Source organism: Scylla paramamosain, chromosome 11, assembly GCF_035594125.1.
Source record: "Scylla paramamosain isolate STU-SP2022 chromosome 11, ASM3559412v1, whole genome shotgun sequence".
In the NCBI taxonomy this organism is placed as follows: domain Eukaryota; kingdom Metazoa; phylum Arthropoda; class Malacostraca; order Decapoda; family Portunidae; genus Scylla; species Scylla paramamosain.
This window is the reverse complement of record NC_087161.1, coordinates 23,570,080-23,582,792: the sequence shown is the minus strand read 5'-3', so window position 1 is coordinate 23,582,792 and position 12,713 is coordinate 23,570,080. Positions and strand designations below refer to the sequence as shown.

Below are 12,713 nucleotides of genomic sequence, written 5' to 3'. Positions count from 1 at the left end.
GCCGCTTGACGCACGTAACAGCCTGTCTGTAGTGGTTTACGGCCCGCAGAACGACGAGGCGAAAGTACTACGTTACGCAGGCCGGGGGGGGAGGGGGCGGAGGTGGGTAGTGAAGGAGGCTGAGGGGGAGACGAGAGGAGGAGGGAAAGACGGGAAGTAAGGCAGAAGGAAAGGACGGGAGGCTGAGGGAAGGATAGGAGGCTGAGGGAGGGACGGGAAGAGGAGGGAAAGATGGAAAGGAAGGCAGGAGGAAAGGACGGGAGGCTGAGGGAAGGATAGGAGGCTGTGGGTAGGACAAGAGGAGGAGGGAAAGACGGGAAGGAAGGCAGGAGGGAGGGAGGGAAGGACATTAGCAGAAGGCAGGAACGACAGAAGGTTGAAAATGAGGAAAGGACGAAAGAGAGAGTTAAAGATAGGAAGAACAGTAGGGGGGAAATGATGGAGAGTGAGAGAAGGGGAGGAGGAGGGAAAGACGGGAAGAACGGCAGGAGGGAAGTGAGGGAGGCTGAGGGAAGAATAAGAGGCTGAGAAAAGGACGGCAGGAGGAAATGAGGGAAGAACAGCAGTGAATGGGAAGGAACACTGAGGGAAGGACAACAGGATGGGAAGGGAGAGTGAGAGAACTAGAGAAGAACGACAACGGGAGGGAAGGCAGGAAGGACGGAGAGTTGAGGGGGGGAGGGAAGGAAACGCTTAATAATGACATCAGCTGTTGCAATGGCGGCAGAAGGTAACTGACATTAGACTTCCGTAGGTGAACAATGACCCTGACCCTGCCTTCCCTTCATGCAGGTGCGAGATGAGGGTGTGAGGGACCTGAGGGAAGAGTTCATCGTTGTGTCTCCCAGCTACCCCCTTGGTGTCCCTTCCGCCCGACCATCATCTGTCTCAGCGATGTCTGTAGGTTTGGTGTTCATAGTTCACAGGTGAGGTTGAGAGGTAAGTCAGTTTGGTCTATTGTGTTGTTTTCTACGTAATTCTACTTGTATTGCCTTCTCTTAAGCAATTTTTTTTTTTTTATGTAGGAGGGACACTGGCCAAGGGCAACAAAAATCCAATAAAAAAAATGCCCACTGAAATGCCAATCCCATAAAAGGGTCAAAGCAGTAGTCAAAAATTGATGGATAAGTGTCTTGAAACCTCCCTCTTGAAGGAATTCAAGTCATAGGAAGGTGGAAATACAGAAACAGGCAGGGGGTTCCAGAGTTTACCAGAGAAAGGAATGAATGATTGAGAATACTGGTTAACTCTTGCATTAGAGAGGTGGACAGAATAGGGGTGAGAGAAAGAAGAAAGTCTTGTGCAGCAAGGCCGCGGGAGGAGGGGAGGCATTCAGTTAGCAAGATCAGAAGAGCAGTTAGCATGAAAATAGCGGTAGAAGATAGTTAGATATGCAACATTGCGGTGGTGAGAGAGAGGCTGAAGACAGTCAGTTAGAGGAGAGGAGTTGATGAGACGAAAAGCTGTTGATTCCACCCTGTCTAGAAGAGCAGTATGAGTATGAGTGGAACTCCATACATAAGGCCCTTGTACAGAGTTAGCAGCTGGGGGGGTGAGAAAAACTGGTGGAGACGTCTCAGAACGCCTAACTTCATAGAAGCTGTTGGAAATGTCAGTAGCGTAGTTAAATAAACAACAAAGAGTTCGATGTTCATGGTTTAGAGGAGAAAAGAGAGGTAAGCTGGATTAAGAGAACTTTAATTAATGTTTTCTTATACTTGTGTTTCCTCCTGTTACGCAAAATGACGGTAGAAATGTTAGTGGTGTAGCTGTAAACAATAAATAGCTCGGTCATCACAATTCACAGGAGAGAAAAGAGGTGAGCTGGATTGGACTTTAGTGTTGCCTCATATTTAACTTTAATCCTGTTTTCTTCCGTTTAGCAAAATGACGGTAGAAATGTTAGTAGCTTAGTTATAAACAATAAAATGGATCACACCGAACGACATAGTGCCTCAACATTATTACTGGAAACTGGATACAGGTACAGCCTCTCTTTTCCCGTGAGTTTTTACTCGTCAGTTCACATATTCAAAAGGGAAGAGTATGCATGTACACATTGACCTCTTTATTTAAATGTTATTCACAGGATTAATGTTTTGGGAATCTAAAAACACAGTGGTCTTTTTTTCCTTTACTTATAAGTGTATCGTCTGGTTTACACTCAAAAGCATATTCGCACCAATAAAGCAAGATGAATATAACTACAAATAACAGGAGAATGCTTTTAAGTATTACTCACACGATTTCTATTTGGGAGTTTACATTCTAGTAACTATAAATATGACACTAAGAACCGTATTCAGAAACATTTCCACGTGTTGCCTTCACAATCTCCCACGGCCTTACACTGAAGTTATTATGGTTTCCTAGAGTGTTTTTTTTATTATTCTTATGATAGCTTAACATGGTTTCTGCATTGTCAGAAGAAGAAGAAGAAGAAGAAGAAGAAGAAGAAGAAGAAGAAGAAGAAAAGCATGAGAACCCGACCAATAATTTATATAGTCTCTGAGAAAAGTCCCAGTGAAAGTCCCCAACGTTTAAGAAAACGAGCCTAAGTATAATCATTAATGTGGAGTGTGTACTCTGCAAAACACAACCAGACGAAGAGCGGGAGTCAGTGTCGCTCAGTGTCAGACCGCTACTCTAGGGTGGTGGTGAGGTGAGGGGGGGAAGGTAAAAGGGGAAGACCAGCCTCTCATCCCCTCACCCTCACCCCCCTCACCAGGGACACGGAGACACTACTTTAACGGGAAGCTTCAGTTCTCTCCCCGTCCCTCTGTCCCTCTGTGCCCGTGTTTCTCTCTTCCCCTTCTCTCCCCTCTCCATGTCTTCCTCAGCACCTTTCCTCCATCCCTCCGTGTCTCCGTGGTCCTTTACATCTCCTTTATTTTTTTTTTTTTTCTGTCTCTCCATCTTCCACTCTTATTTCTCTTCTCTATGTGTCTTTCTCTACATTCCTTTTCACTCTCTCTCTCTCTCTCTCTCTCTCTCTCTCTCTCTCTCTCTCTCTCTCTCTCTCTCTCTCTCTCTCTCTCTCTCTCTCTCTCTCCTATATGATACACACTTAGTTCTCTCCATCCCTCCATTTCTCTTCTTCCCTCCATCTCCTATTTTATAATTCACACCTTCTACCATTACCTCCTTCCGTTCCTCCCATTCTTTCCTCTACATCTCCCTTTTTCCATGCTGCGTATCTCCACCTCCTCCTCTATTGCCTCTTTGCTTCCCTCCAGTCGTCTTCGACATCCCCTTTTCCTATTTTTTTCTTCACTACCTCTGTACTTACCTTTCATTTCCTTCACATCACCATTCCACTTCATTTTCCACTATTCCCATCCTTGTTTTTTTCCTCCTCTCCATTTTTTTCACGTTTTACCTCCACATCCTTCACTATTACCTCTCCTTTCCTCCGCACCTTCCTTCATATCTCCTTTCTATGCCTCCCTCAGCCTTCACCATTGCTTATCTCTCTTTCATGTCCTCCTCCACATTTTTTCACATGTTTTATCTCCATATTTATGTATGGGGGGTTCCACTCATACATGGTAAAATCAAAATTTTTCGTCTTATCAACTCCTCTCCTGTAACTGACTGTCTTCAGCCCCTTTCTCATCGCCGCAGCGTTGCATCTCTTGTTATCTTCTACCGCTATTTTCATGCCAACTGCTCTTCTGATCTTGTTAACTGCATGCCTCCCCTCCTCCCGTGCCCTCGCTGCACAAGACTTTCTTTCTCTCATCCCTATTCTGTGCACCTCTCTAATGCACCCCTATTCTGTGCACATCTCTAATGCAAGAGTTAACCAGTATTCTCAGTCATTCATCCCCTTTCTCTGGTAAACTCTGAAACTCCCTGCCTGCTTCTGTATTTCAACTTTCCTATGACTTGAACTCTTTCAAGAGGGAAGTTTCAAGACACATCCTGTATTTTTTACTTCCACTTCCAGACTGGCACCTCATTGGGACTTTTTTTTATTATTATTGCAGTTTTGTTGCCCTTGACCGGTGCCCCTACTACATATTTTTTTTTTTTTTTTAAATGCTCTACCATTATCTCTCTCCTTCCTTCCTTACCTTCCTCCACTCTTATACTTCCCTGAGTGTTCACCCTTACCTCCTCAACACGTCTCTTTTCCTTCACACATCTTCCTTCTTTACTTGCCTTCGTAGCCTTCAAACCTCACCTTTCTCCCTCCACGTCTCCTTCCCATCACGCTTTTGATCAGAACATCTTTCCTCGACCTCCAGTTTCCGATGGATCAGATTTAGCAAGAGTGCGTAAGTGTTGTTCTAGTGGAGCACAACACTCAACGAACACTGCACGCAATACTGTGCACGCAATACTGGTCACGTGTCCTATGTGTAGATTAAATGGGCCAGGTTACGAGAGAAAAGAGAAAGAGAGGGAGAGGGAGAGGGAAGGGAGGAAAGGGGCGGGGAAAAGAGCAATCTGGCTAATGACTACATGATACTTGTTGACCGAAAAGTTTTGAATTTCTGGTGCTCAGTTTTGAAAGGTGTGCAGGTGTGTTTTGTGAAAATTCTCTCTCTCTCTCTCTCTCTCTCTCTCTCTCTCTCTCTCTCTCTCTCTCTCTCTCTCTCTCTCTCTCTCTCTCTCTCTCCTCTCTCTCTCTCTCTCTCTCTGTTATTAGTCTGTTTACTAATTTACATATTTATTTATTTATCTATTTATTTATGTATCTATTTACATCCATCTATCTATCGTTCTATCTATCGTTCTATCTATTTATCCATCCATCCATCCATCCATCCATCCATCTATATCTGTCTGTCTATCTATCTATCTATCTATCTATCTATCTATCTATCTATCTATATATCTATATATCTGTCTATCTATCTATCGTTCATGTGGTCTCATCAAACACGCTTCTTGGACCCTGAATTACCTGGCATAGAAAAATATTCTTAAACATTAGTGTCCTGTCGCGGCTATTCCCACTATGCTCTAGTGGAAATTATTATGGTTTATAAGGTCTTCATTATTATATTGACAGTTCAACAAGAATTCTACATCATCTCTAGCCTTGAAAGATAGCGGTAGTCCTGAAGAGAGAATAAAGGGTTGAAGAACATAGATGACAGCATCCATGAGGGGCCGCCCTGTGTTGCTGTGGCGGCTCCAGTTCTCCATCATAACACTACACAGCAAATAATCCCAGAGCGAGGCGATACATATTGACATTACCCCAAACGGCAGCGATATATAACAGCATTACAGCAATAAGCGAGTAATCTACATAAATCAAGCCTGTGAACTCAAACAGTCGATCACCAAGGCAATGAGATCGGAATGCTTTTAAGTGAAATATAGAGACTCAGCCACACTGCGGTAAGGAATTACACGCAGATTATCCTCTCATGCTGGAAACCTTTTACGTGTGTCCAGCGGCGGCCTGACGCACGCAATTTTGTGCGGGTGCCTCCTGGGGAATCGTGGATAGGTATTACGGATTATTGAAAGAAATTCGCTTGTATTTGCTCTTATCAAGTTGCAAGAATCGATATCAGCCATTGCCGTGTGTAGGCCTACTAGTTTCTTGCGGCTTCTCTTATTTTTTTTACGTATTTATTCATATTTATTTATTTATTTATTTATTTATTTATATATTTTTTGATATATTTACTTATTTGTTTATTTTGTATTTATTCCTTTATTTAGTTTAATTTGTTTAATTGTGTTTCTATTCACATCTCAAGAATCGATATCAGGTGTTGCAATGTGTAGACTTACTGGCTTCTTACAGTTCCCGTATTTTTTCTTTTTTTTTTTTGTTTGTATATTCATTAATTTATTTATTTCAGTTGCGTTCTTATTTACGTCCGAAGAGCTGACATCAGTTACTGTCATGTGTAGCTACTGGCTTCTTGCACCCTCCCGTCTGTTTTTTTTTTTTTTTTTTCGTGTTTTTATGAATTATATGACTGACTACAAAATTAAGTTAATTCAGTAACTGAAAATTTTTTCGATTCTAGTAGTATTTTTGGAACTTCAGCTCTGAACTGGAATCGAAGGTCCTCACTGTACTTCAACATCAGTCCTCTAGTCCCCGGTGATACCATGATACTTCCAGCTTCATTTATGTAACTGTTAAATATTTTATTAAGCAGAAATAAACCTAAGGCACTAGAAGTTCTGAATTCCATTGCTCCTTCACGGCTCAGGATGTCGTTTTTTTAAGACAACACACCGCGACACGAATACTCTGCAACCTGCTAACGCTTGTCGCCTTCAGTTTAATTTTGTTCCTCTCTGAATAGCGTCCTGTATTCATTCCAGTAGTATCCTGAAGCATTATGCACCACGCGACCGCCTGACATAGCTCGGAGTGTAAGATGCCGTAATGTTTAAAAATACGGACGTAAGTAGCTTCAAACTGGAGATGTTGCATATACTTCTAGACTATTCCCGCCTCTGCAAAGGACATTCTGTTGCCACACGAGAGGACACAGGGCGCGGAAACTCATTGTTACACGTATACACATGCAAGATAAGACAATGTGCTGTACCGCCGACTCTCCCGTCACCTCCAGGAGACAAGACAATAGTGTTTTTTTTTTTTCGTGTGAGAGAGAGAGAGAGAGAGAGAGAGAGAGAGAGAGAGAGAGAGAGAGAGAGAGAGAGAGAGAGAGAGAGAGAGAGAGAGAGAGAGGGAAAAAAAGGTAAGGAAGAGATGAGAATGAGAAACTGGTGGGGGAAGAGAGAAAGAGAAGGACAAGACATGAAAAGAACTGGAAGAAATAACCAGTGTAGTAACTCTGGAAGACACGACCACAAAAAAGGAAGAACGAAAATAGAGAAAAGAACAATGCGCGAAAACAAGAAAAGAAGTAAGGGAGAAAGAGGAAGAAGATCCGAGTACACATCACAAAACTAACAGACAAGAAAATCGAAAGTTTATCACAAGATTACGAAAAGTAAGGAACAACAAGATCGAATTACTTATCACTTATTATATAGACAAGAGATTCAGAAGTTTATCAGAGGAGTATCAGAAGGAACACAGCCAATACAAGTAACTGTCTTATGTCTAACAGATAAGAGGAGAAAAACAGATACACTGGTAAGACAGACAGCTGCCACAAGACACCAAACTCCGCCCCTAAATCCTAATTGGGCGAGAACATGATTTGCCTCGCCAGAATATTAGAAATGACCTACTGTAACATATAAAAGTATTGTAAAATAAACCTTAATGGAATGAACTTTTCAGGGGCAAAAATTACTCAAAAATGGGACTGTAAGGAACTAGATCCCACAGAAAGGCATTGGATCTCATAGGTGCAAGTCCAAAAAGAGGCTGAGGATGACATAAACCATTTCCTCCTCGTCTTAATCGTGAGTAGAGCTGAAGTTTGCAATGCTGTCCGGAAAGAGTTGTCATTGTTTATGCCCCGTGTTGAATGAACGAGGATTATAGATATAGATAACTTTATTGCCATTTCATTGTAGAATACAGATAAATTGAGAATTTTTTTTTTTTTTTTTTTGGCTGGAGCCCCACAGTACAATAAATGACTTAAAGAAAAAAAAAGTATCATACACTATGACAGAAAATCATAGATAAACAGATAATTCACACATTATTGCAATGTTGCGTGTAGGGTATTCATTTATTTATTTATTTATTTATTTACTTATTTATAGTGATAATTTTTTAGATTATAGGATATTCTGTAAAAGTTTGAGGCTGAATTACAGTGAAGAATGTTTGTTTGAAACTTTTGATATTATTGAAGTTTATTTTGATGTTTATATAGTTGTTTAAAATATTGAGTGTTATGACATGGCGAGATATCTGTTTGTACCATTGTGATTATTGGAGGTTTTGTACATTGATGTATAAATCATTTGCAAATTCAATTCCAGGAGACAATTTTGCTGATCCTAATATCAATGAGGAAACTCGGGAAATTCTAAGCGTGTTCTCTTTGAACCCCACAGCCATTACGCAGATAGTAGGGTCTCGAAAAATCGTGCCAGAAAAAGAACAGAGAAAGAGAGAGAGAGAGAGAGAGAGAGAGAGAGAGAGAGAGAGAGAGAGAGAGAGAGAGAGAGAGAGAGAGAGAGAGAGAGTTAACAGTCGAGTTTTATACAGGGACTGCCACGTGTAGGCCCAGTAACTTCTTGCAGTATCCCTTATTTTCATAGATTTTTATGTTCTTATGAATCTTAGATTGCTAAAATACATTCCCTAGGGCCCACGGACTCACGCGGCCAGAGTACGCGGTGCCTTGCCTTTTAAGCCGTCAGGGACAGCAATTAGGCATAAAGAATATCCCCCAGAGCTTTAGCAGACCTCGAGACATTAGGAGCGCCATTAATTACGCCACAACAGCGCGGAGAGGGAGGAAGGAGTGTACAGTGCGGCCAGCGGTATGGTAGCGGAGTGGGAGGAAAAGGAGGCATTTTCACCGCAAGGCTTTTTGAGGTGTGGTGACTGTGTTGGCTAGTTTTGTACAATGTAAGGAAAACTCATTGTTACATATTATTACATGCATTACACGTTTGTTTGTGCAGGGATTGAAATGAATTTAGAATTATTCAGATAAAATGAAAATTCAATTTTAAATAGAGTTCAGTCAAATTAAAATACATTAAAAATCTTTAAAGTGCTGATAATACTTTACGTAAAATATATTAACAATTTTTTGGCACTTTCAGTTTGCCCATCTGTTTATAGATATTACTTACATACGTATTACCAGCGTCTGTAGGAAGTTAATGTTGGCTCAGTTTTATTTTAATTTGCTTTAATTGTTCCTTGATGTTTATATCTTTGTTTTATCTAGATTCCAATGACTAAAACAAATGATGATGGAGTCGTATTGACGAATTAGTCTATTTATATTGTCGGTGGAATATGTGAGGTTGGAAGTGTAGCAAATAAAGTAGAATAATGAGTGAGAAGAACGCACCAAAACATGGGATATAAATTTTCCTTCGTTCTTTATATATATATATATATATATATATATATATATATATATATATATATATATATATATATATATATATATATATATATATATATATATACTCGTATATATATAAGGAGATCAGGTGGAAAATTGGTAGAGATGGGTTAGACACAATTGAAGTGACACAGCTGTTTTCGTACTCTCGCATTTGTTGTGTGAAGTAGATTTATTAGCATTTCATAGTGGAAGTCAGCCATTTAGAGAGAGAGAGAGAGAGAGAGAGAAAAAAAAGTATTTTTTATTTCTTGAATGAAGTAGTATTTATATGCGTCTTGCGTTAAAACGACTAGGAGGATAGACAAAAGGCGAAATCTATAATTAAAGTAGATAAACCTTTATTGCATTGTTTGTACGCTCAGAATGTTGGAGCCTTGGAGAATGTTGGAGCCGAGGCAGAATAAGTGCCCGACACGTTTTGAGGATGATTGATTCATGTAGCAGGGTATCATCACTGGACACTTATTTGTATTACTCTTGGAGAACTAGAACAAGGCGTCATTAACGTGACATGCCATCCACATGGACCATACAGTGACAAACTGACCGCCACAACGTTATGCGAGGGAGTATCAATCATTACATAGGAATCTTACCATTTCTTACTACGTATTTTCACACATTCCCCACCAATTAGCATGCTCGCTAACTGTATTAACTATTCATTACATGCACTTTAACAGCCCACATTCTTAGCCGGAGCATTTGTCTTTCCCACCCACACCATCGCTAGCACTGCATTCCTCCAGAAACCTCCTGCATGTGTCATCCCTGTCGCTCTGCATCGTATTATCTCTCTTTTCTCTTTTTTCACTTGTTTCCATCTTCCTAGTAATATATCACGTTAATCGGTCGTGATTTCCATCTTGACTATTACTTTGTTATGTTTTATGCAATAGATTTATGTAACTAGGAATTCCCCCTATCGCTCGTTAAGACAGCTGGAACGAGAGGTGAATAACCCTTGGCCCGTCAACCTTCACTAGCGAACACTGGAATCCATGCTCGCCTAACTCATTACTTTCATCGCTATTTTTCACGTTATTAATTGAAGCGCATTTCTCCTCGGCATTGCAGTGAGAATAAGTGAATTTGACCACCTGCTACCCTCTCCTGCTTGGCTCCCCGGTCCTGAGTCCCCCTGGCAGTGTCTCCCTCGACCTCTCCTCCGCGCGTCGTCTGCTAGCTAGGGGATGGACAGCCATGGCGCGATGACTCACTCCCCTCCTGTCAACTAGCCTAACGCTCCCTCACCATGGCCGGCCTTGGCGCTAAGGATATTTTGCGGAACGTGACGGCGCTGGAGCAGTTGATAGAGGAGATCAACTTCCAGCGTGCCAAGGAGATGCGGCAGTGTCTCATGTCTAAGGACTCCGGTAAGCGTTGTAACAGCAGGGAGCAACAGCCAGCAGGGGATGTGTTAGCAGTGCAGGGGTATAGGTAGGCGTATCATAACCAGCAGTGTTGGGTTGTATGCGGTTATTTGTATCCGTCTGAGTAGTATGGTAGTCATCTGTGAAGTTTTGTTGAGAATGTGTTTATTAGTGCCGCTGGTGGGTCTTGGGTTAGTCTGGCCCTCTAGTGAACTGTTGCCTGTGTGGGTGTAGCTGGCTGTTGTTCTGTTTTGGGTATCCGCGGCCGTGATGGAGTTTGCTGCAGAGGGATTACTTAGCAGCAGGTTAGGTCAGGTCAGGAGAAAGATCTGATAATAGTCATTGCCTGTGGCACTATTTTCCTATTATTTTAAAAACCTTGTAACTCCATTTGTAACATCCTTGATTTTTTCTTCTCGGGTTATACAGTTTATAGGTAAATTAATAGGTTGATATATTTTCAAATTTTAGTCATGATTTTAAGTAATGTTAAAGAAATGTATTATGTTTTATCAGAATCTTAGACCAATTTCATTGATAGTTTGGTAAATTTTTGGTATGCCACATCCTGCTAATTTCAAAATGAAACTTCATTTTCTTATATATTTATTTTAATCTGATCCATTTCTCAGCTTGTTTTCTTAATGGGAGGCTAAAGAGGACATCTCAACACAATCATCTGGGAAAGTATCATAATTCTTTCCATCTTTTAAAATTGTTGCTTATCCAAAAAATGGTTACCTGTTCTGCAGTTCTTGCTAATTCACTGTTGACAGGTGCAACCTAAACTTTGTTCAGTCATTTATCATATTTCCCAAGAATAATGTCCTGCAACTGCCATGTTTGTTACTAGAACCTCCAGATTCACAAAAGTCTGTACCTGGGAGACATCCACTCCCCCCAACTTGTGTGCTAGTCACTCAGTAGAGTGACCCATTGTCACATTTTTGGTTGTAATTGTCATATGCCTTCAGTCCCATAGATGTACCATGAACTTTTCTCCTCAAAGGAATTTCCTAGTTATTCTTCAACTAAAGCTCTCCCCTACATTCTTTCAATTGGCTTTTTACTGTATCTGGCACTGAGTGTTTGGGAAGATAATTCATTTGTTGAAATTGATATTATCATCTGAACTTGTCACTACGTAATAGATAACCTTGTTCAGTCTATGGCCATTTTTTTTATCCCACACAAGTTGTGGTGTATGTGATGTGCATGCATACAATTACACTGGCATACTTGGCTTGCAGCTGTAATCCATTCCAAAATTGATATTAAAAGTAGAAAAAATGGTAGGATAGTGAGACTTTATTCTCAAAAACCTAAAGAATAGAAATAAAAAAAATGTCACTTAAAACTACAGTAAACCACATAAGAGCAATGATCTTTACCCTACAATGCTTAACAAAGTGTGTACTTTTAGCAACTGTACCTGTAAAGCCCCCCACAAAAAAAAAAAACAAATAAATAAATAAATAAGTAAATGAAAATAAAGAAAAATAATTATATTCACCCATCACTCAAGTGATGAGTTGGTTGTATACCAAGGTAGCTGACATAAGAAAATAAATGAAATTAATTTCCTTATTTATTTTTATATTTTATATATTTTTTTTTTTATATTTATCTATTTATATATATATATATATATATATATATATATATATATATATATATATATATATATATATATATATATATATATATATATATATATATATATATATATATATATATATATATATATATATTTTTTTTTTTTTTTTTTTTTTTTTTTTATTTATTTATTTATTTATTTATTTATTTTTATTTTTTTTTGTCAGATAGCACATTGGTCATAAGCCAACTACCCCACTGTATTTGAAAATTAGTTTCTCAATCATATTTACCATTTGAGCTATTATCCATTTATACAAGTACTTTCCTTTAGTTCAGTGAATAGTTATCATTTTGCACAGGTTGTTAGGTATATTTCATAATTGATGTGTACGTTAAAAAATGAGAGCTTAAGTGATTGTCATTTCTACAGACACAGGGTTCGTCATGGTGCAGGGAACCACCTACTGGACAGACCTCTTTGTGCGTCACTTCCTCTTCCAAACTGACAGATCTACAGATGCTGATGATCTCTTGTTCTTCATTAGAAAAAAACACCTTAAGGGTTCTCGATACATTCCAAAATACCAGGTGAGATTTCTTAATTCTTTAGTTACAGAGTTTAAAGAGGTATGTTGAACTATGAAATGTAGGAATGAAAGCATAAGGTGTGTATCTGTAGTGTTTTTTTTCTTCTGCTCACTTTTAAGTGCCATATTGCATATTGTTTAAAATTAAGACA

The 12,713-nt window shown here is 39.7% G+C and overlaps 1 protein-coding gene across 8 annotated transcripts in view; it reads left to right on the top strand.

Annotated features, from left to right (window-relative positions):
• Nucleotides 1-12,713, top strand: part of LOC135105088 (uncharacterized protein KIAA0930 homolog) — a 76,052-nt gene that overhangs the window by 48,251 nt on the left and 15,088 nt on the right. For 4 of the 8 annotated variants that reach the window (XR_010270703.1, XR_010270702.1, XM_064013045.1 and 1 more), the window contains exons 2-4: nucleotides 793-926; nucleotides 10,080-10,378; nucleotides 12,405-12,562. Coding sequence is in view for 6 of the 8 variants with exons in the window: in XM_064013045.1 (XP_063869115.1) it covers nucleotides 10,258-10,378; nucleotides 12,405-12,562 (279 nt within the window). In the remaining 2 variants the exon portion in view is untranslated. Of the gene's footprint in view, nucleotides 1-792; nucleotides 940-7,241; nucleotides 7,363-9,537; nucleotides 10,379-12,404; nucleotides 12,563-12,713 lie in introns of those variants that run through there. The other 4 variants (XM_064013041.1, XM_064013040.1, XM_064013043.1 and 1 more) reach the window with 4 other exon arrangements.